At 56.0% G+C, this 26,529-nt stretch overlaps 1 protein-coding gene across 2 annotated transcripts in view; it reads left to right on the forward strand.

The window, feature by feature from the left end:
• The window catches only part of LOXL1 (lysyl oxidase like 1), a 23,274-nt gene extending 6,064 nt beyond the window's left edge, over window positions 1–17,210 (forward strand). Inside the window, exons 2-8 of one of the 2 annotated variants that reach the window (XM_081831374.1) lie at window positions 6,396–6,479; window positions 8,774–8,882; window positions 11,747–11,884; window positions 12,323–12,479; window positions 12,962–13,057; window positions 14,669–14,784; window positions 16,883–17,210. In XM_081831374.1, the coding sequence (XP_081687500.1) occupies window positions 6,396–6,479; window positions 8,774–8,882; window positions 11,747–11,884; window positions 12,323–12,479; window positions 12,962–13,057; window positions 14,669–14,784; window positions 16,883–16,889 (707 nt within the window). In that variant the 3' untranslated portion in view covers window positions 16,890–17,210. The remainder of the gene's footprint in view (window positions 1–6,395; window positions 6,480–8,773; window positions 8,883–11,746; window positions 11,885–12,322; window positions 12,480–12,961; window positions 13,058–14,668; window positions 14,785–16,882) is intronic. The other variant, XM_031036310.2, reaches the window with a different exon arrangement.
• Window positions 17,211–26,529: the final 9,319 nt, after the last annotated feature.

The following is a 26,529-nucleotide window of genomic DNA, read 5'->3' on the forward strand; positions in this document are numbered from 1 at the left end:
CTCCTCTGTTATCATCCGGTTGCAAGGCCACATCCTCTCTCCCCTGGTCTCAAGCTGGACCATCCCTGCAAAAAGAGATGGCTCCTATTTTAAATAACAATCATAGAAGCTGCTATTTCTCAAACACTGACTGTGCACCAGACACAAAGCTAAGCACTGGATTTTCGTTTTCTCATTTAGTGGCCCCAGCAACCCCGGGAGGTAGAGAGTATCATCGCCCCCGTGGTGCGGACCAGGAGCCTGAGCCTAGAGAAGCTCAGTGACTCATCTGAGGTCTCAGGACATCGGCGGCCAGGCTGGGAGCCAGGCTGCCCCTCTGCCCTGCTGGACGGCCCAAGCCTCTCCACTCCTACCCCTCAGGGAAAGCTATCTCCTTGTTTCTCTCAGGTCTAAAACCCTGGAAAACCCAAATTTGGACTTTTGCCTTGAGTTCGCAGGCCCCATAGGCCTTTGTGTGGTAGCTGAGCAGGGTGGGGGATCATTAGGGCCTTAGGAGTGTCTCGCCTCCTCCCTTCTCTCCTAACCCCAGGGGTGCCCATCTCAATGTCCTCTCAGCTCTGAAGGCTCAAGCGTGCACACACACACTCACACACTCACATACTCACACTGCCAGTAGTCCCAGCCTGAGTCCACCCCACTCCTGTCCAAGCCAAGAACACATGGAAAACTCCCCAGGGCAGTGCTGGAATGGCAAGAGAGGAAGGGGCGGGGGGAGGGGAGGAGGCGGGTGGTCCGCCCAGGCAGCCCACACCTGCTTCCAATTCCCGTGCCGGGCATTCCTGTGGGGCAGCAGTCGGCTCGGCGGCCGGAAGGAGAGGCTGGGTCTGGTCCCCTCCCCTGCTCTGACCTAACAGCCTCCTCGCCACAGGCAGCTGGACCCAGAGGGCCTTTCTGTATGGATTCAGAATTACAGGGCCGGGGTTGGGCCTGGGTCCCTCTCCGCCTTGCTGACGAGCACTCAGGAACCGGGCATTTCAGCGTCACCTGGAAATGGGCTGGTGTCAGAACATCAGAGCAGGAAGGGATTCAGGTGGGGAAGGCAAGGTCCCGGAGGCCTTTGCCATCAAAGCCTCAGGAGACAAGCCCCCCCTTCCTCCTGCTTGTAGACCGACAGCAACCATGGGTTGTCCAACCCCAAAACTAATCCTTTTTCAAAAGAAAGGACTTCTGGAATCAGTCCCAGCCTTTGCTTGATAATGCAGTCTGCTCAGGCAGACAGATGCCACCAGCCCCTGCAGCTGTTTGCCCCTGTGCTCCCAGGGCCCACAGGTGCCGGCCCCGAGCTGTGCACAGAGCAGTTAGGGGTGCGCCAGACCCAGGCCTGTCCTGGCCGAGGTCTCAGCCCGCGGGCCGGAAACCAGGCCACAGGATGCAGGTGCCCAAGCGCACCACCCTCTCACGGGTCTCTCCTGCCCCCACCTGCTGTGCGCGGACACCTGGGCCCACAGCTGGGCAGCAGGCAAAGGCCAGTCCCCCCCACCCCCAGGGCTTGGAATTTTGCGCGCGCACGCTCACACATGACCTTGCAAGGCTCTCCTCTGAGGAGATTCATCCATTCAGAAACTATTACTGAGTGCCTTACTGCATGCTGGGCGCGTCTAGAGCTGAGTATTCCTTAGCGAAAAGAAAGACACAAAACCCTTGCCTTTGCGGACATATTTTCCTGCATAAACATGATAAATAGGGAAATAATAGAATGCGGTAAGGTTGTGGGGTGTGGTAGGGATGTGGTAATAGAATGTGGGAAAGTAGAGATAACTAAGATCTGTGGGTGGGGAGGGGGGAGGAGCAGGTTGCAAAGGTGGTGAAGGTAGGCCTCCTGAAGGTGACATTTGAGCAGAGAGAAAGGAGGCAAATGAGTCATGCATGCGGCGATCAGGAAGAGCGGTCCAGAAAGGGGAAACAGCCCATGCAAAGGCCCTGAGGCAGGGATTCCCTGGGGGGTTCAAGTGTGTTCCGGTCTGTTTAGAGCAGAGCAGGATGGGAGTCAGGGGCGTGAGAGGAGGCTGGCCAGAGAAGCAGCAGGACTGTGGAGGCCCCTGGGAGGACTTGGGCTTTTACTCTCCCTGCATTAGGGAGCTACCGCAGGCTTTGAGCTGAGCAGTGACATTTAAACGGGGTCGCTGACCACTACGCTGGGATGTGCAGTGGGGAGGCAGGCAGGAGACTGAGGTGAGGCTGATAGATGCAGGCAGGGGTGATGGCACCAGGCAGGGCGCTAACATCAGAGTTGGGGGGAAGTCAGATTCGGGATCTAGTCTGGAGATGGAGCTCATGGGATTTCCCGATGGGCTGGACGTGGGGTCAGGCATTAACGCGAAGGTCTGTAGCCTGTGCATCTGGAAGGATGAAGCTGCCGTGAGCTGAGATGGGAAGGCAGTGGGCTGAGCAGGTTTTGTAAGAAAGATGAAAGTTCGAGTCACTGTGAAGGGTCTGTGGGGCAGGGAGAGACCCAGGGGACAGAAGCATCCACAAAGGCTTCTGGAGGTAGGGGCAGGGGGCACCCCTGCAGGCCTGCAGGGGAGTGGAGGGCACCAGGGGCAGCAGGGGCCTGTGTTCACCGCAGGGAAGAGTGTGAGAGAGTGTGGTGTGCGAGGAGGCAGCAGACCGGCTTGGCCAGAGCGGAAGGTAGCTGACCTCCCCAAAGTTAACGTCAGCCTGCTCCCAGCTCAGCCCCAGCCTGCATCCCGGGCAGTCACTGAACTAAGCAAACACTCACAGGTCCCCTTCTTGGAGCTGGGCCCTGCCACACAAGGGGGTGAGGCAGTCACTGCCCCTGGACTGTCTCTACCCGTTGAGAGGGGGCAGCAGATGTGTGCTGGCGGAGGGGTGGTCAGGACTGACAAGGTAGGCTTGGGGGCCTAAAGACTGTGAATCCCTGCAAGGTTGTGTGTGTGTGCGCGCGCGCAAAATTCCAAGACAAGGCACCATGGCGTCAGAGGCCGGGGTGCGAGGGAGCTGCCTCCTGAGCCTTAGGGCTATGCGATCTGGAAGGCTCCATTAAGGCCAGGCCACAGAAGGCCTTAGCTGCACCCTGAGAAGTCTGGGCCCGATTCTGTAGGCGGTGGGGAGCCCCTGCGGGTTCTGGGCCTGGCCTTATGGCTATCACAGCTCCTTTGCCTGGGCTGGGACTGCCCCTTCATGGCAGGACATAGCGAATCCCGCAGCCCCCTTGCCAACCTGGGTCACACAGGTGCGGCCCCACCGGGCCAGCCCTGACAATTGAATGTCCTGATTATGAGATGATTTCATAGGGCTCGGAGCGGCCAGCTCCCCCCCTGGAGGCCCTGCCGGCTCATCTTTATGCAAGGCCCAGCTCTGTGAGCTCGCGGCTTTCCCTGCCTAAGGGCTCCTCTGGAGTCTGGCTGCTGAGCCAAAACATCCCGCCCCACACATATCTCACAGCCCGCTGACCGGTTCCTGCTGGACCTTGTTTATCCCCCAGCCCCGGGCTCAAGAGATTAGGGCGATTTTGCATTCCACTTTCCTTCATCTGCTTGTGAGCAGGAGGCCTGGGGAGGAAAAAGTTCAAAGGAGCCGAGGTTTATGGAACCCACAGAAAGGGGGAAGCCAAGAGGGAAACAGGTGAGGTGTGGGCAAGTGACAGGAACGTAACCACAGGCCCTCTGCACTGGGCGGCCTCCAGGAGCCGCTGAGCAGGAGGGACCAGAGTTCTTCTGAAGCAGGAAGGATTTAGGTCAGACAGTGGGAGAATTTCCTGGCTGCTAAAATATTGTCTGTAGAGGTTGTAAGAGGTCTTGAGCTCTTGCCCGAGGCTGGGGAAGAGACTGAGGAGCTCCTGAAAATCATCTCCCAAGTGTTTTTTGAAGCCGTCGAACTGCCGAACTGCTTACTGCTCACAGGCAGGTTAGTGTAGTCTCTCCATCATCCAGATGGGGAAACTGAGCCTAAGAAAAGGGAAGGGTTTATACACCAGGGGATTGAAGGAAATGGCAAACTTGCCTTCTGGAGTCCTTCCCAGAGAAGGCCCCAGCCAGGTCCTGCCAGGGAAAAAGAGGGAGACAGGCCTCAGGTTCCCGCAGGCTGACATGTGGGCCAGCCTGGGGTGGGAGCATGGCAGGCTAGTCCTGAGCGCCTTATGAAGGGGCCTGGATCTCCCCCCACCCCTCCCAGAGGAAGCTCCAGGGATGGAGCAGGAATGCAGAATGCAGAAGGTCCTTATCCTGGGCTCTGGGTCTTGCCTGCCCTGGAGGGTCTGACGGGGCCCCCTCCAAGGCTGCCTGCAGAATGGCCTTGGGACCCGATTCACTTACACCCACCCCTCCCCAGCAGAGCAGCCTGGCTTCAGCCTTCCCAAGGGCCTTTACTGCCCTCTGCCTCAGTGTCCCTCCATCCCTGGCCCAGACTGTAGCCTGGGTCCCTGTGGGCCCAAACCCCATGGTCAGCACTTTGCTTCTGGGGAACAGTGCCCACAGGGGCCTGGCCCAGAGCTCTTCCAGGCCTTAAGTGGGATAGAGGACAGAGCTGGAGAAGTGGAGGCAGTGGGGCCTGAAGAGGGGGCAGGCCAGCCCCAGTTCCCACAGAAAGTCTGTGACGGAGGGTAAGCAGCAAGGCTCCTATCTCCCTCCTAGGAGGGGAAGGCGGGATGCTGATGGTGACCAGGGACTCCTTGGGTAGCCTGAGCAAACCGTACACCTGGACTCTCCGTGGTTGGCCCCACCTTGGGGGCCCAACACAAGAAGACTGGCCGTATTAGCCACGGAGGGCGCACACTGTGGATTCCTATTTAGCCATGACAAATCATGAGCTAGGTAGACCTTAAAAGTTCATACATTGACTGAAAAATCAAGAAATGGAATGAGATTCTAAGACAGTATCACTTATATACTTCAAGGATGCATGCCTACCTCCAACACACTGCGGATTTTATATAGAGGTACAAATGTTCAAGGATATCCGTCGGAGGGTCGGGTGATGATGATGGTCAAAAAAAAAAAAAATGTTATTCCAAGAGAGGGGCCTTGTCCAGACCAGCGATAATGGTTAGTTTGCTCTGACGTGAGAATTATAATTAATTCAGTGTCTGCATTTAGACAAATGGGGGTCTCTGGGAGATGTTCTCATTGGAACCCACTTTATATAGAGTCTCCAGTGCCAGGTCCCAGGGCTGGATGATTCTATATTTTCTGGATAAAAGATTCCAGCCCCTCCTCAAAATGACATCTCCATGACTGAGGCTTCTCCCTGCTGAGTAAGCCTTACCCTCTCTCAAGGATCTTCCATACACTTCTTGGGGTGGGGGGTGGGCACATGGTCCCGCTGTAGCTGCACTTCAGGCAACATGGGCCATCTTGCCTGGAGGGCCTGGTTGGACCCCCTAAGCCAGAAACAGCAAACCAATCCCCTATCCCTCCATCCACAAGCCCCTGCTCACGCCTTTCCTCCGCTGCTTCTAACAACACAGGGTGCCCTCCAAGTTCCAGCCCCCTGGGGCTAAGAGCCCAAGCCTGGGGGCCCACTGCTCATGGAAGCTAATGGAATACCTCATAGGAGAGCAGGTGGAGAAGGAGGCATTGTTCTAGCTGAGGGAGGGGCCTGCAGTGCCCAGGGACCTCTGCAGGGGGTCCCCTCCTCTGACCAGGGTAGGGGAACCCATCCTGAACTCCGAGACTACTCTCTTTTCCAGCAGCTTCCCCCAGCGTGACAGAGGTGGAGCATGGCCAGGGAGAGCCAGTTAGGAGAGACACAGGACCTCTGTGATGGCCAGAGATACAGAACAAAGAAAATAAAATAATGGTAGGAGTGATTCCATTTAGGGTCTAGAAAAGGCATAACTCTCTACAGTGATTAGAAAGCAGAGTAATGGTTGCTTGGGGTGGTGGAGGAGGTAAGGGGCATTAATGGGAAGGAACAGGAGGGAACTTTCAGGGATGATGGAAACAATGCAGAGCTTGATGACGGCCGTAGTCACACCGTGGCACCGTTTGTCAAAATTTATCAAACTGTAAACCTTAAGTCTGCATTTCTGTGATTAGATTATACTTCCAAAAAGCTCATTTTTATAAAAAGAGTAGTAAGTGGAGCCCTGGGAGGGGGTGGGGAGCTTCTCCTAGGGCTGCCCCCACTCACTCTACAACCATGGGCAAATTCATCGCCCTCTCTGAGCCTTGGTCCCTCCAGCACCTCCATGTGCCCTGGTGTCTTGCGGGGGACAGGGTGCAGAGCACCCTCAATCACTGGGACAGTAAAACATTAAGCCACTAATCATTAAAGAAACTTGCCTGGCAGAGGCCAATGTGATGGGGCAAGCAGTCAGCCCCAAAGCATGGTAGGTTGCCTGCTAACGGGGTGAGTGGGACCTAGTCCCTGCCCTCAGAGCGTGCAGAGTCTGGAGGGGAGTAGACCCAGGTAAATACAACGAAATCTAATTGTAGATCAAGACGGATCTAGTGGTGGGACAGACCGACGCGCGACCTGGAATAGCACTGCCAGTCAGGGAGGACTTCCTGGAGCAGGAGGTACCTGTGAACCTGAGATTCATCAACAGTAAGAGGAAGATGGTCATCTAGGGCCAGGGCCAGGGCTCAGATTGTGAGGAGCAGTTCTGAGGTGTCTGTCCATAGTCTTCCTCCCAAATCCCCACATGTAGGTGCTGCAGATGCCCCTCCCCCGTGGCTTTGGAACTTACAAAACAAAATAAAACAAAACCCACCCACTCAATTACAATAAAAAGGATTCATGATGTCAAAGCAATTCCTTAAAAACTTTTAAGTAGAGAGTTTTTTAGTACATAGTCTGGGGACAAACAAGAGTTTGAGGTTCAGAGTTGTTGACAGTATCCAACCTCAGTGTGGTTGGACTCGGTACAGGACCAGGGTTGGGGCTCAGTCATAGGCCAGGAGGGGCACCAGCCCTCGCTGGCCCTTAATACCTCTGGCCTCTTACTCAGCTGGCTCTTCGAACTTCCCTGGACTGCAGAGCCAGCACCTGGAATGGCCTAGAGAGGAAGGGTCGGGCCAGAAAAGCTTTGAGGAGCCATCTGTGCATTGTTTATTGAAACCGGGCCTGGGGTGGGGGAGGCAGGCCATCTGGTGCCAAATACTGGGTCTCACGAGGCTTCAGGCCCAGCGAACCCACCCCCACATGCTGCTGCGGGAAAGGCACTTTGATGATAGGGAAGGGGACCACTCCTGTCTTCCTCACCTCCCCCCACCAGAGGCTTCCGGGTACCAGAGGGTGAGAAGTGGCTTGGCAGCGAGGTGGGCCCTTGCTTTGAGGGCCCAAGGATCCCCGGGGAAATGACTGCAGGCATTCCTGGAGCTTGAGTAATGGGACCTCGGCTGGCCAAGACGGCCCCCCTCAGCCAGGAGCCACCTCATCCTCACCCACCCTTGTGCTCCAAGCTTCCTCTTCATTCCGAGTAGGTGAGATCATACCGGCTGCCGGGACCAGGCTCCCGCGTGAGGCCCAGGCCCAGGGTGAGCCGGGCTGGGGTCTCGGAGCCCAAGGGATGGGTGTGTGAGGGTCTGCCTCACCTTCGGAACCTGAAAGCTGGCCAGAGGAGCTGGACTGCTGTCTGTGTGCCTCAAGCACCCGCACCTTACTTGCCCCCCAAGAGCAGAGGGCTTGGAAGAAAGTCAAGAGCAACCTGTAACCTCATGTCCTCGCTTAACTGCCAAAATGCTGGGAGCCTGAGGGCGAGGGGACAGAGAGGCCCCAGGCTCACTCACCCTGAAGTCGATGGCCAAGCTGGGGGAGAGCCCAGGGCTCTGGAGTCCTCTGCCCACCTCCCAGCCCGCCCTGTGCCCCACCACTCCTGCACTCCCAGCAACCAGAGCAGATCCGTTCCTTCTTTATTCCAATGCAGACAGGGTCTGGACATGTGAGTTTGGTGTCTGCAAATTCCTATTAACGCACGCTCCCCGGGACCACCGCAGGCACGGAGGTGGGGGAAGTGCCAGATGGACAGGCCCCTGGCTCTAGCATGTCCCGGGAGCAAGTGATCACGGGGTCTGAGCAGACTCCAGACTTCCCCTGGGCCCTGCAGGGGAGGCAGCCAGGCCCCTCAGGTTGCAGGCCAGAGGATGCAGACAGGCGAGGGTGCGGTTAGGTCTGGGGGCCGATGGCAAGAAGAAAGAAATCCTGAGAAGGTCGGGCTAGGTGCCCAGGCCGAGAATCCTGCCCTGTCAGCAGCCCACTCTACGGGTGTGTTTTCCCGCTTGCCCTTCCCTTCCTGCCCACCCCGCTTGTGCCAGCCAATACTCACCTGGCTCTGCCCGTGGGCTTTCTGGGAGCCACTTGGGGCCAGAGCCCAGGGCTCTCTTGGTGATTCAGGAAGAATGCTGGCTGCAGAGGGCATCTGGGGGCTGGTGTCCAGAGGCCTGGCGAACAAGGACATGGAGGGAGTGCCTCTGTCAGGAAATTGCTTGGTTCACTCAGTCCTGCCTCCAGGCCCCTGTTCATGCGGCTTGCCCTGCCAAGTGTACCCTTACCCTGTTCTCTGGCTCACCAGACTCCATCCTGCCTCCCAGACCTCGCTCCTGTCCCAGCTCTTTCAGGGGGTCTCAGAGGCTCCCACAGCACGGAGCTCCAGAAGTGAGCCCCCGTTCCCTGACGTCCCCGGCCCACACCTGAGCCCAGAGGGAATCGTTCCAATCACACCCCTAGCTCAGGTTAGGAAGCTTCTTGGAAGAGGCGACAGCCTGTGTAGAGGAAGGAGAATGGTAAAGGGCGGTTGGGGCTGGGGAGGTCTCTGGGCATTAGCCGTGGCCAGCCTGACGCCCCTCCTCCATCTCTCCCACTCCATCGCCAGGTCTCCCTGACTTGGTCCCGGACCCCAACTACGTGCAAGCCTCCACTTACGTGCAGAGAGCCCATCTGTACTCACTGCGCTGTGCTGCGGAGGAGAAGTGTCTGGCCAGGTAAGGGGCCGAGGCTGAAGTGTGGAACATGGAGACAGTCTCTGGGAGTCACCCAGAGCCCGTGCTCATGCCAGCCAGGTTGCCCACAAGCTGAATGACCCTGGTCAAGCCCCTGAACCTCTCAGGACCCGGACCTCTTCGTCTGTGAGTCTCGCCTGCCCCCAGGGAGCCAGGAGGGGAAGGGGACAAGCGAGCATTTCTGTATGGGTCATGATACAAGGACCTTTGCCATGGCACTGAGGGTATGTGTTCTTCCAGTCAGGCAACTGAGGAGCAAAGAGGAACTAGAACCTTCCCGCTCTGAGCTGCCCCATGAGAAGGTGCTCCCACAAGGACACAGGGAATTCCCCCCAGTGGGGGAATAGCCTTCAGGATAGAGGGCAGGAGTGCGGAACCGTCCCCACGGAGGACAGGTTGGCTCTCCAGCTGGGGCAGGGAGCACGGTGACAAAGAGGCCTCAGTTATGTGTGGCAGTGGAGAGAAAGGGCAAGGAGACCAGTTTGCAAGTCCGAGGAATGGGAGCCCAGCTAGCTCTCCCTTATTCCTGGGTGATTCTGCTTCCTGCAGAGCTTGCTTCTGAATGTATTAACCGTGAATATTCTGTTCAAATACATGCGCTTCGGGGACATCCCCCTGTGCTGAAAGAATTAAAGATGACATCGTCCTGCCTCGTCTATTGACATCCCTCTATGTTGGAGAGCACCTGTTTTTCTTAATTACTTGCTGCCTTTTTTTTTGTTTGTTTTTGTATTTGTATTTGAATTCTTTATTTACTTTTACTCTTAAGTATCTGGGAAGCCCTTTGGAATCTCAGCATTTTCCCAGTTACGGAACTCCCGCCCCTCAGGGTAGCTCACGCGCAAGGCGTGATCTATCCATAACAAGATAAGGCACTTGCACCAGAATGTAACTTTGCTCACTGCTTCCTTGGCTCAGAATGTCTTGCCTTTGATCGTGGGTAACCAAAACCACAGAAAGCGAGACCACGGATAAGGGGGTCCACTGTACCACTCAGTCGGCCTGCGCATTAGGTCTGGTCTCGTCAGTTGTCCCTGGGAAGAGAGCATCCTGATCACGTTCCCGCTACAGTCCCTCCAGCAGGGAGCACGTCAGAGCCTCCATGGCAGTCCACCGAGGCTGAGTTTTGAGGAGTTGGGGTCAAAGCCAAATGATCGCCCCATCTTCACAGAGCATCCTGCGGGCCCAGACCCGAGCTCCCAGACGGGCTGGGGAGCCGGCAGCCCGGTCCCTGTCCTGGTCCGCGGGATGACAGGACCCAGCCGCAGAGAGTGGGAGGAGAGCGGGTGGGAGCGGCTCTCGGGCCAGAGCTGTCGGGGGGGAGGTGCGAGGAGGAAAGGCCGGCCGGGCCGGGCAGCCGAGGCAGCGGGGCGCGGGGCACAGACCTAGAGAGCCGGCAGAACTGAAGCTGGGGCGGCGGGGCGCTCGGGATTGTGGGAAGTACAGGCCGCAGAGCGCTACTGGGGCACAGATGCTGCTGAACCCGGACCAGGAAGGGACTCGCTCCAAGTCTCAGCGCGGGTCTGTGGCCAAGCTGGGCCTCGAACCTAGGCCCTGATGGGTTCCCACGGTGGGCTGAGCTGAACAGAAGGGCAGGATTGGACTGAACAGAGGGAAGGCGGAGGTTTTGTTCCAGCCCAGACACAGACGGATTCCAAGCCTCCGCCAGACAAGGCCAAGGGCCTCACGTCCTGGCCGACAGAAGCCTGCACCGCCTGTTGTGCAGACATCCTCTCAGAGAGCGAGCTAATCCCTACAGCTGGCCGCCTCCTGCCTCTGGCTTCGGGACCCAGACCTTCCTGAGTGCCAGGGAAGTGCCCCTGAGGCCGGCCAGGACAGCTGTCAGCAGTCCTCCGGGGAAGGGCGGAGCCTCGGTCAGCCCCTGCGCAGGCGCGCGCGCGAGTGTGTGTCTGTCTGTCTCTCTCCCCTCGCTGCTGCCCCTCATTCCTCTCTCGCGCCCCTTCTCTTCTCACAAAGTCCGTCTCGGTTGGGAATTAGGGGTCAGCAAGTAGATTGTGAGCCGGCGGTCTGCAGCAGACTCGTGCTCCCCAAACAGAACAGGGCAGGTCGCTGGCCTGGCAGCCACGCAGTCGGGGAAAGGTGGCCTAGTCACCCCGACCTAGCTCAGGGGGCCTGTGGGATCAGGCTGGGCCGTAGGAGGTGCTGTTAGAGCTCACAGGCAGACAAGGGGCCTCTAAGTGCGGCAATCAAGGCAGACTTCCTGGAGGAGGGAACCTGAGTTCCCTCCTAGGAGGCCTAGGAGGCCGGGTGAGTTCTGGGTCAAACGAACAGCATGGGCAACAGTATAGATTAACAGGAGTGAAGTCTGCTGGAGAAACAGTGTTTGGAGCTGGAACCCCAGGATGTGTGGGGGAGCCGCAGGGCAGACAGGATCGGGAAAGTGAAATGGCTTTGACACGGAAGAGCCCGAGCTCGTTTCTTAGGCCCTTACCTGAGACGTGACGTACTTTGGTCAACAATCAGGGCTCTGTGCACTTACTAGAATCTCCTGGATAGGGCCCCTTTTAAAAAGCCCTCCAAAGATTTTGATGTGCCCCCCCCTCCCCGAGGCTGCCCCCAGCAGAGAGTCACCTGCAGGTGTGATTGTCCTTGTCAGGCCTGATGCCACTTGAGAAAGGCTTCCTTGGTAGCTGCCGGCCACGTGCTGGAAGCCAGAAAGGAGGGGACCGCCCAGCCCGTGTGCTCACGAGAGTTGGGGAGAGGCCTGAGCCGCAGCCACAGGACGGGGAGTCAGTGGAGAGGATCTTCAGGGACAAGTCGGCCCATTCCGGGTGTTGCTGCCGCGGGACCCAGCCCCACGCCCGTCTCTTCACCTGTCCCTGCAGCACAGCCTACACCCCCGAGGCCACCGACTACGACGTGCGGGTGCTGCTACGCTTCCCCCAGCGCGTGAAGAACCAGGGCACCGCGGACTTCCTCCCAAACCGGCCACGGCACACGTGGGAGTGGCACAGCTGCCACCAGTGAGTGCCCCACCCCCCACGCCCCCACAGCCCCCAACCCCGGCGGGCCGGGGTGGGCGCCCCCTCGGTGCCTGAGCTCCTCCCCCCAGTTAGTGCCCCGGGAGGAGCTGGTGCTGGTGGGAGGGCCTGCCATGGATCCACCCCCAGGGCAAGGGCTCTTTAGCTAAACTCGACTGGAAGAGGATCGGTCTTAAGGGACGGAAATGTCTAGAATACAGGGAATGGCCCATGGCAGGCTAGTCCAGGTGGGAGCCCAACAAGGAAGTGAGGAGTCCCAAGGAGGTGCTCTCTAGGGTGATCTGGCTAGGAGGGGAGCCCCAGAGACACGGCCCTGGGGGACACAGGGGCCCAAGGATTGGTCAGGAGGCTGGACCGTCTCAGGAAGCCCAGCGGTGACTAGGCCCCCTTCTCTCTCCTCCTCCTGTCCTTTGACCCCAGACATTACCACAGCATGGATGAGTTCAGCCACTATGACCTGCTGGATGCAGCCACAGGCAAGAAGGTGGCTGAGGGCCACAAGGCCAGCTTCTGCCTGGAGGACAGCACCTGTGACTTTGGCAACCTCAAGCGCTACGCGTGCACCTCTCACACACAGGTCCGGCCGGGCGAGAGGGCCAGGGCGGGGACCCAGGAGTGCGGGCTCCTGGCCGCTCCGCTCGGTGGGAGCACGGGTCTTCTCACCCGTCATCAGGTCACCACGGGGTCCCTTCCTGCATCGCTCCCAGGCGTGTCTGCCCCTAGAAGGAAAGGAACATTCCAACAAAGTCTGGATGGCATGGTGTTCCTTTGCCTGTTTGTCCACCCAAATCCGCCTTCCTGTCAGTCTGTCCAGCCACCTATAGAGTGTCTATCTATCCTGCCCGTCTGTCTCTTCATCTGTTCCTCCATCCGACTCTCCAGGCGTCCCCCTCCTTCAGTCCCTCCCACCTGGCTGTTACGCCTCCCTATTTTCTGTCTGGTCCATCCACCCAGCGGGCTCTAGAAGGGAGGAAGGAGGGGCCCAGACTGCTGGAGTGGCACTGGGTGGCTCTGAGGAGTGCCCAGCACCCCAGCTTTTACTCCTGTCCCTTTCCCCAGGGCCTGAGCCCCGGCTGCTATGACACTTACAACGCGGACATCGACTGCCAGTGGATTGATATAACCGATGTGCAGCCCGGGAACTACATCCTCAAGGTGCGCCTCCTGGTCTGGGGCGCTCCCTCCTACCTGCCGCCCCCGCTCCGTGTCCCTGCCTCTGGGGTGCGCTTCAGCCTCGAGGGCATCCCCTCGTCCCCGGCTGCGGAGCCGGGGGCCGTCACGTCCTGGCCATCACGGGGAGGTGTCCTCTGCCCGTTGGAGGGTCTTAGCCTCAAGCAGGCAGAGGCTCCCTTTCCATAAAGACAAGGAACCTTGGGCCCAGGTGTGGCCATGCTAGAGGTGGTGATGCTGTCTTCCCTGGGGGACAGAGGACTTGGAGAGCTATGCGGTGGACCCCCTGTCTGCAGACGGGAGGCTTGCGCCCTCCGCAGGAGGACGCTGCCGTGCTCTGAGAGGGACCCGGCGCTCCTCACAGGGACCGCCGCAAAGCCAAGGGCCCCTGGGACCAAGAGTCCCGTCTGGCCTGACCCCCTTCTCCAGTGTATGCTTGCTCCAGTGCCACTTCCCTTGGGGTGGGGTGGGAGCGAGTAGAAAAGCATGTCAAGGACACACAGCCCAGTGTGGTACGTCCATGCAGCCTGCGCAGGGCCCGGGGCGTTGTGGCCTCCTCCATGTAGCTGCGAAGCAAGGGCAGGGAACCATTCTGCCCCTGGACCCGCTGCTCTACACCCAAGAGCAGGAGACGGAGCAGTGAGCAGGGAAGACCGGCTTGGGAGGCGCTCTGAGCCACATGAACACGGCCTGCTGGGAAGGCTGCATTTGGAACACAGCAACTTGGGAGCCTCTGGTTACGGCCCCATCCCCAGCACCTCCCAGCAGGCTCGGTGGCCCCTCTGCTCAGACTCAGCCAGGGGCCAGGGTTGTCAGGGGTCTTCTCCTTCCCGTGTTCATCCACTCACCACATGTGTACAAAGGTCCCTCTGAGTTCCAGGCACTCGGATTCAACCCACATCAGTAATGCACACTTCCTGCCCTGGGGGAGTGTAAAGGATTTAAAAGTAACATGTTCTTAGATGTTCTGCAACTGTAAATCTGGGTGTAGCCTACCCCAGTGCAGCCAGTTAATCCAACATTCAGAAGGCTTCCTTGTGTCCCGACAGGTCTTCTGCAGACAAAAGGCACAGCTTATGCCTGGGCCATCCTCTTAGTGTCAGGCATCCCCGGGTCCAGGGCGGGAGATGCCACCTGGCAGCGGACAGCCCTTGCATGGGTCATCTCGACGGACATGTGTGGTCAAAGGGTGCCAGGCTCGGACTTGGGAGACCAGGCCCGGGATCCCTGCTCGGCCCCTCATTCACTGCTGTGATCCCTGGGGCAGTGATTCAGGCTCTCCGACCCTGAACGCCCCACGCAGGGCCCCCCTGGCCTGGGCTCTGGCTCTGGGGCAGCTTCCCATCTTCCAATAAGAGTGACCTGGTGATGTTTTCTTCGACCACGAGCTGTCTCTTCTTCCCTCTCTCTGCATCTCTCCGTGTATCTGCGTCACTGGATCTCTGTCTCCATAACTCTTGGTCTCAAGTGGTCTTTCTCCTCCTCTCTGTCCCCTCCATGTCTGTCTGTGTGCATCTCCACCACCTTCCCTGGTGACCAGGTGAAATGCAGCCCCCCGACCAGATCCCTTTCCCCTCTGTTCCCCTTCTTCCTCAGGTCCACGTGAACCCGAAGTACATTGTGCTGGAGTCTGACTTCACCAACAACGTGGTGAGATGCAACATCCACTACACAGGTCGTTATGTTTCTACAACAAACTGCAAAATTGTCCAGTAAGTGCTGCCCTGGCCCCTGTCCTCCCCAGGGAACAGGCGGGGGCCACGTGAACCACACAAGGTGCCTGCACTCTGGGTCACCTTCCTAGCCAAACACGGCTGCGCGGGAGGAGCCTCGTCCATGCCCACCCCGAGCTGAGTGCTCGTGGTGGGGCTCCAGCCGCAGGCTGTTGATCTGGGGCCAGATTGTGTGGCTCCCTAAGCTCTCCCAAGGGGGAACCAGCAGCAGGAAGCGGCATACTTGGGGGGGGGGAGTCTGTCTGTGACATAGGGCAGGTCGCCTCACCTCTCTGAACTACTTTTCTCAACTACAAAAGAGGCCCCTTCCCAGGTAGGCTTGTGAGATTAAAAGAGTGAAAGGCCTGATGTCTGGTGTTGGAGAACCTTCCCAGCCGTGCCCCGTGAATGGCAGCTGCGTGACCAACAGTGTCTGTGGCGAGTGGATTCAACGAAACAGTCCCAGATTAGAACTGATGCTGGTTGGGATGAGCTGCCATCTGGGCCCAGGTATACCAGAAGCTGAAGGACTCTGGCCCAGGCCTTTGGCACATGGCTCCGGGACAGGGGCTCAGTTGCCACTGCTCTAGGCTGTCTGTCTTCAGTCTGGCTCCTGATTCCCCATGTGAAGTACTTTGCAGAGGTACCTTCTGCTTACGAACTCACCAAGAAACCCCACCCCGCTTCATGGGAATTTAAAATGTTTGATCAGCTCAAAGCAACTCTTTTCCATTAAAACAAAAACAGAATAAAACAGGAGTAGTCCTAGAACTTTAGTCCATCAGCTGGGGGACAAATGGCAGAGATTTCAAGGCCCAGAGACAAAAGCACATGCTTATTAATGATTGACAGGTATGAAGTTTAGCCTGTGACCAGGCTCAGGGCTCAGTGTGTGCCCAGGATTAGGGCTCAGTGTGTGACCAGGATTAGGGCTCAGTGTGTGACCAGGCTCAGGGCTCAGTGTGTGACCAGGGTCAGGGCTCAGTGTGTGACCAAGATTAGGGCTCAGCGTGTGATCAGAGTCAGGACCCTTTAGCTGCAGCCACTAAGCTAACCGTTCACACACACACACACACACACACACACACACACACACACACATCCCACCGCCACCCCCACCACCCTGTGTATATTAAAAATGAGAATAGAAGCCTCTAGTTCAGTATAGAGATTAGATTCCTCATAAATTGAATTTGATCAGAATTGTCCAGGTCACAGAGTATGTTTAAAACAACTGACTCCTGCCCCATCCTTGGCACCTTGGCTCTTTCGTAGGCCTGGGTTTCTGACCTCCTCCTCCCTCAGGTCCTGTCTCATTCAGCCATTCCCAATTCAGGGGTCACCTAAATGGTAGAGGGTTTCTGGGAAGCAATTGGGGAAGGAGACAGAGGAAGGAAGAAAAGGGCACGCAAGAAAAAAAGGCGACCAAGGGGTGTGCAGGGAACCAGGGAGCCTACATCCCTCTCTTGTCCTGCCTGCCGCTGGGAAGGGTGGATTGAAACAGCATCCCATTTCCCGGCCATGCCATGAGCTAGGCCCCTCAACACGGCAGACGGAGAAGCAGCCCCGTGCCCCCCTCCGGCTTCCCCGGGGGCCTGCGGGCCAGGGAAGGCGGAGGCCCTTCTTTCCAAGCCCTTTACATAAGTGCTTGGAAAGGCTCAAGTCTTATTAGAGCGTCTCTGGTACCCTGACCGCAGGCAGGCGGCCGGGCCAGCACACAGGAAGCCGGACACAGTGTTCCCAGAAAGGCCACGGGACTGACGCCTGTGGCTTTCGGTCATGTTTCAGAAGAGGAGGAAGGAGGCTTTTTTAAAAAGCACTTTGTTAGAAAAAACAAGACAGTGTTCCCAGACAGTAGCATCTCTACTGATGGCCTAGAGAACACTGTGGAACTCAGGGCGGTGGGGGGCGGGGGGGTGCTGAGACGGCCCCTGTGTGGGTGGGGGAGGCCCGGACACCCGTCTTCTGGAGGCTGGGGCTGAGGGTTCCACCGCGCCTGCCCTCCCTCCCTCGTGGGATCTGGGCCTCCGCGGGGCACACAGCTGAGTGAGGGGCCTGCCCCGCAGCTACCATTGACCTGCTCGCTTTCTTTCCTTAGATCCTGATCTCGCAGAGGATGGACAGGCGGCCAATCTCCCCACTTCCCAAAGCCGGCCAGGCTCCCCAGGAAGCCTCCTGCCAGGACTGACCTGGCCCCCCCACCCCACAGGCAGGGGCAGCTGGAAGCCACAGGCATCCCTCCCTGCCGGCCTCAGGGAGCAAACGCAGACCGAAACCACAGGGATTCCGGATGCCAGGCCCAATTTTGTACTTAACTCTTCTCGACAATGGTATTTTGTCGGTTGTTGGTTTTTATTTTTTATATTTTGGCCATATCACAGAGCAAGATTGCCCAGGCCTGGGCTGAATAAAACAAGGTTTTTCTACTCTGTGGTTCTGCACTGTGGCCTGCCGACTGGGCTGGCCAGAGCGAGGTCGGGCTCAGGGGACGTCCTTGGGCTTCCTCCTTCCCCTAGCAGAATGTGGCAAGGACAGCCACCACCTGTCAGGACCGCAGCTTGACCAAGAAGGCATCCAGCCCAATGTGGAAACCCTGTGGGTTTATCCCAAGGCCAAGCCCACTGTGTGGCAAGGGGCCCACATCCCTGAGGGTGGGACCCTGGTGCCGGGGTGGGGGCAGCTCTAGCCCACTCACCCCTGCTCAGGGTCCCCCTCCTCCGCCTCCCTTCTTCCTGCAGCCTCACACTCTCACCCCCTCCCTTTCTCACACCATCGCTCACTCTACCAGCCACCCACTGCCATACTCGAATACTGAGTACCTACTGAATGCCGGGCACAGGGAAGGGGGGAGGGTGTTCACCACGCCTAGTGAGACTGAGAAAAGGGAGAGCCTTCTGTAGGCAGGTGGCGTCTCCGAGGAAGGGAAGGGACAAGAATCTACTTGGCTCAGGCTGAAGGGGGTGGGAGTGGGAGGTGGAGGGAGACCCCGTGGCCGCCGGCCCTCCCTCTCCTGCCCTGGCCGTGGTATCCCCAAGGTCCCGGACACTGGGTCGGGGCAGGAAGAAGCAGAAGGAGGGCCCCTCTCCCCCTCCCCTAGCATGAGCCCTTACGGTATCTCTGCACCCACCTGCCCCTTCCTTCCTTGGGATTAACACTAGTGAGAACGGGCAAGGCACTTGGTCTAAGAATCAGAGCTCTAGGGGCCAAGGCCAATTCTCCTTGTTCACTGGTTATGTGACTTTGGGCAAGTCCTGTTCTGGGCCTCGGTTTCCCCATCCGTAAAATGGGAATGCCCTTGTGCCTGGTTCACATGCTGACACAGAGCCAGTGAGCTGCCGTGACAGGGGCAGGCACCGGGGGAGCGGCAGGGGGGTTGCCCAGCCCTCCACCTCACTTTGGTTCTCACGCTCTTCATGCCTCGGGGCCCCCGGCAGCAACGGGGCGGAAAGGCAGGGCTTCTTGGAGCCAAGCAGTTCCTCCAGAAGGGTCCTGGGGCCACTCCCTAGCCCAGTCAGCAGGATGGAATGAAGCCTGGCCACAGCCTCGCACCTTCCCTCACTGAGTCGTGCTGGGATTCAACGCTTTCCTGGCACGGGGTAGGTGCTGAGACCCTGCCGCCCTCCATGAGGCGCTGGAGAAGGACTGCTTGAAGGACTGAGGAGTGTGGGCAGGAGCCTGTCATCCAGGGCTCCCCATTCTGCTGTGGCCTTGCCCATGTGTGCCCCCAGAGATGCTGTCCCGATTCCAGCCCCACCCCCCTCCCTTCTGGGTGCCCCCAGAGTGAGCAAGGGAGGTCTCAGACAAGAAGGACCCTAGGAGGTTGAGTCAAAAGTCCCCAGTTCCCAGGTCAGACAGTTGAAGCCCAGAATGGGAGCCTGTCTGAGGGCCCAGGTGAATTCGAGACAGACCTGGTGCTGGAGCCCGTGCTCAGCCGCGGGCCAGGGCCGCCTGGCAGGTGTGTGCCCGTGTTTTCGGGGGCAGTACCCATGCCTGCAGCTCAAGGAAGCCCCCTGGGAGGCACAGCGCTCAGGGGCCAGAGGGTGGGGGAGCAACACCAGCAGGAGGAGCGGGATCACCTTCCCTGCCTGAACCAAGAAAGAGTGATTCCCTGGAATCCTTCACATTCCGAGCAAACAGTACGGGGTTGGACTGGTCAGTGAGGTCCTCAGTGCCACACAGAGAGTCCCTCTTGGTCCTGTGTGCCCCCCTGAGCCGGGCACTCAGCCCCATACAGGACCTTGTGGGGGAAGAAGAGAGGCCTGGTGGGCGAGCCATCGCCACGCCCGACTCAGCACCTCGCTCCAGGGCTCACAGACCCAGAGGGCCTCCACCAGCGCGTCTGGGCACTCATGTGCCATCTAGGTCACAAAGGGCCTCTCAGACACCTGCCCAATACCCTCCGCCCCAGGCTTGCTCAGGCCCCGGGCGGAGAAGCTCACCACCTCTCAGACCATGCTGTGAGAAACATCTCGGGGGGCAACAGGCCTCCTGTCAGCCTCCTCATAGGTCTAGGCCACGGAATCTGTGAAGTACTAGTAATTTGGGGAAAGCGTGGCTGGAAGCAGGAAGGACAGGGAGAACAGACACCATGCAAGTGGCAGGGGACCTGGCTGTGGTCCTAAGTCTCCCGGCCGCTGGGCCTCAGTCTCTCCATCTGTGCCCCGAGGGACGGGGCGCCTTGGGCCCCTGTGCTGCTCCTCATCTTCCAGAGAATTGGCAGAAGAGATGAGAGGGGAGGGAGAGGAGCGGTGACATGCAAAGCCCAGGCTGTGTGGCGACAGGTCAGGGCTCTGCTGCAGGACCGAGAGCACGGCAGCCAGGGGAGAGACGGCAGCCTGCGGAGGGCCTGGGGCATCACTGGCCTTGGGGGATCCTCCAGACAGAGGCTTGAAGTGGGGGCATCAGATGCCAAACCAGGCTGCAGCTGGAACCTTCGGAAAGCCTCACAGTGGGCCTTGGGCAGGGGAGGGGGGCAGGGCCGGGGTCTCTGGTGAAAGGACCACTCAGACCCAGGTCCAGCAGCATTCCTGGCCACAGCCTCGGTCCTCTGCCCTCCCCTGCCACCTAAGCACCGAGTTCCACGCCTGCCCCCTCCCCAGAGCGGCAGTGGGGTCTGTGCCTGCTGCGTAGGGTCTGGGAGAAAACATGACCCCTCCTGGCTCCCTGACTCCACAAAAACCCCGCCTTTTTTGAGAAGCTACTTAGGCCTCGGTCATGGAAGCATCTGAGAACTAGTGTGAGCGGCCGAGCCGGCCCACATCGTTCCTGACTTTTAGGCGAGGAGCTTCTTGAGCCGTAGGATTGACCCTTAAGCGAGCACTTGAGTAGACTGCTTGGCCGGGGGTGGGGGCCTGTGAGATATTTACAGATTTCATGACAACAAAGCCTCTGAAGTGTGACCCTAAAGACACCGGGAACACAGGGCCCTGCCCCTACCCCTCCGCGTTGGAGGTCCCTCCGCCTGATCCCGCAGCACCCACCCTGACCCACAGGCCCACCTCACCCCTGATGCTACCGGTCAGGCCAGCCTCCTGACGGAGGTTCCCGCGGGCCCCGAAGATTCCAGACTGAGTGAGGGTGATAGCACCTGCCCTCCAGCCTGGGGTGGGGAGCCCTGCTTCCCAGCTCCTGCCAGGCCTCTCCTCCCCTTCCTGCTCAAGACAAGAGGCCAAAGCCTCCCCAGCTATCCAACCACTGCCTCTGCGCCTTGTGGCCGCTCACAGGCCTGGGCTCCCCGGCGGCTCCTCACTATGGCTGCATCCGGGTACAAACTAAACCACAGCACTTGCTGGAAAGTGCCACACACCTCCCCCCAAGTCGCCCAGCCATCCCCCAGATTGAGTCAGGCAGACGGTGCCCGGGGGCAGGGTTGGCGCCAGCTGGCCAGGGAGAAGGAGGGGTGCTGCCCACACCCCCGGACCCTCACTGGAGCCCATGGGTGACGCACATCACCCTGAACATTGGAGCAGAACTTTCTGAGAATGAGAAGGTCCTGAAAAAGCTTTCACAGAGAAACTCAAAATACAGAAGGCAAGGGAAGCTGGTATGTATTTGGGTTTCCACATTCCCTGGCTATGTGAAATCACGTCTTTTTTCTTTTTTTTTTTTTTAATTCTTCGGAATCACATTTAACATGCTTCGAGCCGCACGCTACTAGTTGGTTTACCCTAGGGGTTTTTAAAGGCCCAGAACAACAGCGAGGGACCCTGTGGTCTTCAGTCCACTCCAGGCACTGCACGCTGGCCCCACGGCCGAACTCCGTGGGCGGCACAAGGACACCACGCAGCAGTGTCCCTGGAGGGTGACTACATCCTCAGGGCGCTGCCCAGAGCGGGACACTGTCCTTGCTACCAGGGGAGGCACAGCCCCATCTCTCCAGGCCAGGGGAAGCTCTCCCAGCCTCCTACCTCTGCCGGCTTCCACCATGCCCTCCCCAATTCCTCCCTCCTTTCCTCTTCCTCTTTGGGGCAACCTTCCATCACCCCCACAGTGTGCCTCGGTTCACGAAGCCACTTCAGATCTGGCCCTTGGGGTGGGGAAGCACTAGTACCTTCTGTGGGGGGGGAGGGGGAAAAGACCCTGCAGGAGAACACCAGGAATGATGCCAATGAAAGCTAACTTCTTGGGCGCCTGGGTGGCTCAGTTGGTTGAGCGACTGCCTTCAGCTCAGGTCATGATCCTGGAGTCCCGGGATCGAGTCCCGCATCGGGCTCCCTGCTCGGCAGGGAGCCTGCTTCTGCCTCTGACCCTCCCCCCTCTCATGTGCTCTCTCTCATATAAATAAATAAAATCTTTAAAAAAAAAAAAAAAAAGAAAGCTAACTTCTTGAACACAGCCATGTGCCAGGCTCCGCCCTAAGTGCTATACAAACATTCACCTTTAATCCTCACAATGACCCTATGAAGGCAGCGCTATTTTATTATTCCCATTTTGCAGATGGGGAAGCTGCGGCAAAGAGAGGCCATGGGGCCATGCGGCTTGCCCCACTTCCCCCAGTTAGTAAATAGGAGAGCCAGGATTCAAACACAAGCAAATTTCTGGAGACAGGGGTGTGGCTTCCACGAGATCCTCCAAGGCATCTGGGACCAGACAGAAAGCCATATGCCTGTGCTTGGAAGGACAGCCTGACCACTGTTCAAACCTTCATCTCCTTCCTCTGCAGCTCCCTGGAATCATGACTCCTGGAAACAGCAGTTCAAAAAGTGGCTGGGAGGGGAGAGGCAAAATTCCTCTTAGAAGCAGTATAATTCATACTTAGATTGTTCTTTAAGGGCAGGGAAGGTAGGAACGAATTAAAATAGACAAGCCCTCAGCTACGCCAGTCAAGAAAAATAGTAATACAAAATATGAGATTAGAAAGGGAATAGTAACACATGGCGATTATTTTTGAAATTTAAGAGAGTAGTATGTACAACTCCATGCTTATAAGTTAGAGTGTTTCAACATTAAATCATAGCATTCTAGGAATATATTTGTAAAGTGCCAAAATTGACTCAATGAGCGAAAGACCAATAACCACAGAAGAAATTTTTCAAAGTTATCATCTCTAGGGCTCCCTGGGTGGTTCAGTCGGTTAAGCGTCTGCCTTCAGCTCAGATCATGATCCCAGGGTCCTGGAATTGAGTCCCGCGTCGGGCTCCCTGCTTAACAGAGAGCCTGTTTCTCCCTCTCCCTCTGCCTCTCCCCCTGTTCGTGCTCTCTCTCTCAAATAAATAAATAAATAAATAAAATCTTTTAAAAAAGCTATCATCTCTAAAAAAGACATCACATGTAAAGACTAGTGGGATGAATTATTTCAAACTGGGGGAGCAGGTCATTTCTATGCTGAACTCTTCCAGAGCATATAGGGGAAACTTACAGATTGATGTTATGCTGCTGAGTTGATCTTATGAAGCTAACATAATCCTGACACCCAAATCTAACAAAGAGAACCGTATCACCCCACCCGCCCTCATGATGATAACCACAGACCAATTTTACTCTTGGCAGTGGATACAAAAGTCCTGGATAAAAGACCAGCAAACGGAACCCTGTTTTATCATGTTCTCTAATGCAGTCAGCGTTGCCCACAATCATCCAATACCCACTGTGTGGCATGCCTTCCCATACCCCTGATCTATGGTGGGGCTAAACTGGACCCTGCTATCTGGGTCCAAAGGAAAGGGACATGACACTCCCTTCCAGTCTTAAGTGCCCCTCTCAGGATGCAGAGAGAGTGTGCAAAGTTTGCAGTGATACAAAAAGGCTACAACTTGAGTCACTGCTACTTGCTGGAATCTTGTGGTCAGCCGGAATACCCCGTGAGGTTGACAATTTGTCATTTCTTTTTCTTTTTGAGAAGTTCTTAAGTCTTTGCTTGTTTGCTTTTAAATAGGTTACATCCTCTGCCCTCTCCCTGCTGGGCTTGGTAACATCTGATTAAATAATCATGTCCTGAAGGAATTCCCTCTTTGCGGTATCAATATACGTACCCCCCACCCCCCGAAACGCGGAGACAGTGCCTGCGGTGTGGTGACCTGGGCAACCAAATCCTGGGCCCAAGGGACGTTATCCAGCTGACGGTGCACCCGTGCCAGACAAGAGATGGGGGCCTTGGCCTCCGTCTGGGGTCCCAGCCGTCTGGGAGCTTCGCAGCCAGAAAACAGACTGTCACTGTCCCCTGGATGCCACCAGAGGGAACAGGACTCTGTTTCCAGGATACGTGACATCAAGGACCACTTCGCTTTGGATTCACAGTAACTGTCTCTTTCACTTTTAAACTAATTCAGATATATTAAAGAACAGTTTGCATACAGTGAAATTCACCCAGTTTAGGTGTACAGCTTGATAAGTTTTGACGAGTATGTGCAGTTGTAAAAAAAAGAAAAGAAAAGCCCACAATCAAGATGTAAAATATTTCCATCACCCTTAAATGTTCTCTCATGCTTCTGTGTGGCCAATTTTCTAGCCCCACCTCCAGCCCCTGGCCACCACTAATGTGCTTTCTGCCCCTATAGTTTGCTTTTTCTAGACTCTTATATAAATGGAATCATATAGTGCATGACCTTTTGTATCTGTTGTCTTTGACTTAACGGAATGCTTTTGAAATTCATCCCTGTTGTCACATGTATCAATAGCTTGTTCCTTTCTCTTGCGGAGTAGTATTCCATCATAGGGACCACAGGGTTTTTTTTTTTTTTTCCCTTACCAGAGATGAATATTTGGGTCACTTCCAGTTTGGCGCCATTATGAAGAAAACTGCTGTCATCATTCACAAACAGATCTTTGAGTGGACATACGTCTTCATTTTTCTTGGGTAAACATCTAGGAATGAGATGACTGAGTCATATGATAAGTGCATGTTTAACTGTACAAGGACCTGCCAAACTGTTGTCCAAAGTGGTTATTGCTCCACAAAGTGGTTACTGCCAGAACTTTGGACTGTCGTTTTTTGTAAGCCATTCTCGTAGGTACTCAGTGGCATTTCATTATGTTTTTAATTTGCCATGCCCTAATGATGGATAATGGTAAGAATCTGTTCATGTACATATTTCCATCATACCTCAACTTTGATGAAGTCTCTCTTTAAATCCTTTGCCCATTTTTAAATGGTCTGCCTGTCTTATTATTGAGTCGGGAGACTTCTTTATCTATTCTGGACACAGGTTCTTTATCAGTTACGTGTTTTTGTAAATATTTTCTCCCAATCTGGAGTTTGTATTTTCTTTTTTTTTTTTTTAATTTATTTTTTGAGAGAGAGAGAATGAGAGACAGAGAGCATGAGAGGGAGGAGGGTCAGAGGGAGAAGCAGACTCCCCGCCGAGCAGGGAGCCCGATGCGGGACTCGATCCCGGGACTCCAGGATCATGACCTGAGCCGAAGGCAGTCGCTCAACCAACTGAGCCACCCAGGCGCCCTGGAGTTTGTATTTTCATTTTCTTCCTAGTACCTTCGGAAAAGCAGAAGTTTTTAATTTTGGTGAAAGCTAATATAATCATGTTTTTCTTTTATGGATTGTACTGTTTGTTCTAGCTAAGAAATCTCTACCTAAATAAGGTCGCCAAGATATTCTCCTTTATTCTCTGATATAAACTTGCAATGTTGTCATTTCCCTCTAAGCACTGCTTTAAATTTTTCTAGGTTGTGTTATTTTATTTAATGACAGTATTTCTAATTAGTCTCATGGTTTCTTCTTTGAATTATGAGTTACTTAAAAGTATATTGTTTATTTTCAAATATTTGTGAATTTTCCCAATATCTCTGTCATTGATTTATAGTTTAATTTTATTATGATGAGAGAACATCCTTGTATGATTTTAGTCATTTTTAAGTTATTGCGATTTGTTTTATGGCTCAGAATATGATCAATGTTGGGGCAGTTCCATGTGCTTCGAAAAGAATGTGTATCCCACTGTTGTTGGGTGGGAGTGTCCTATAAATGTCAGTCCGGGTTTAGTCAGTTAACTGTGTTATTCGAGTTACACATCCAGACTGAGTTTCGGTCTACGCGCTCGTTCTTTGAAGTATTGAGACAAGGATGTGTCTATGTCTCCTTTCAGTTCTATCAGCTGCAATTATCCTGGGGGTCTGTTCTCCACCCTGAGGTTGGTTTTCCTCTTGATGAACTTGACCTCTTTATCATTCTGTGTTGTCCCTCTCTATTCCTAAAAGTATTCTCTGTTCCGAAGTCTCCTTTGTGTCTTGTTAGTCTAGGCACTTGATCTTTCTTTGGATTGGTGTTTGCATGGCATGTCTATTTTTCATTCTTTTACTTATAGCCTACCGAGGTCTTTATATTTAAAGTGGGTTTCTTGGCAGCCTGGGGTTCACGGAGGGACCGGGGTGGGGGCGCTGTTGCTGTTCCAGCCTCAGCCTTCAGAGGTCCCTGCCTGCCTCGTCCCTCTGAGTGCTCTTGCTCTCCCCCTAGTGGTACACTGCTATTACTGTTTCTCCGTTCTCCGGGCCCAGCCTCACGGAACTGTGCACCTGCGACGCAGAGGGTGGGCCCTGGCAGTGTTTCTGACCTTCACCTTGTGACTTTTAGTGGGTTTTAGACAAAACCCTACCTTGGTGGTAGGTCTGCACCTCCCACAAGGGCAAGCGGCGACGTTTGACCTTTATCCTTCCCCAGCAGCAGAGGATCTTAGTTTCTGCCTCTCCTCCAGCAGCCGTGGGACCAGAGTCGGCTGCCCCCACCCAAGGGGTTTGAGAGAACCTCCTTGAGAAACAGGTGAGTCGCAGGGACTGCCCTCCAGCAGCAGCCAATGACCTCCTGCACGTGTGTGTGTGTGTGTGGGTCTCTCCCCTCTCCTGCTCCTCCCACTCTGCCTCCAGTCTTCCTCCTGGGAAAGGGGGGGCAACTCCCTCTTGCCCCCCACGTGAGCTCTCAAGGCGAGCCGTTTGTCCTATCTTTCCTAAGAGGTCTTGCCACTCTCTGGAACTCAGATCTCTTGGTTGCTCACAACAACCTCAGCTCTCTGGTGGGTTTTAAAACTTGCAGTTTGTAGATTACCTGGCTTTTTCTTGTTAAAATGGGAGTGGCATTCTCTTGTGTCTTTCTGCATTTCCAGAGAAGGCGGGACTCCCCTCTTTGACTTTTGATACATGCAGATAGTCAAAGGCTGCCCCCTGAGGGACTCCCTGGTGCCCGTGGTCTGCAGTGTCTCACGAGTTTCCTCATTTCCCCAGACTTTGTGCAGTTGTTTGCTGTCACTTGCATAGTTGCTGTCTAGCTGATGTGAGCCCTTACCATGTCCCGGCACTGCT

The sequence above is a fragment of the Leptonychotes weddellii genome, chromosome 9 (genome assembly GCF_054177405.1).
Source record: "Leptonychotes weddellii isolate Sample4059 chromosome 9, ASM5417740v2, whole genome shotgun sequence".
Lineage (NCBI taxonomy): Eukaryota > Metazoa > Chordata > Mammalia > Carnivora > Phocidae > Leptonychotes > Leptonychotes weddellii.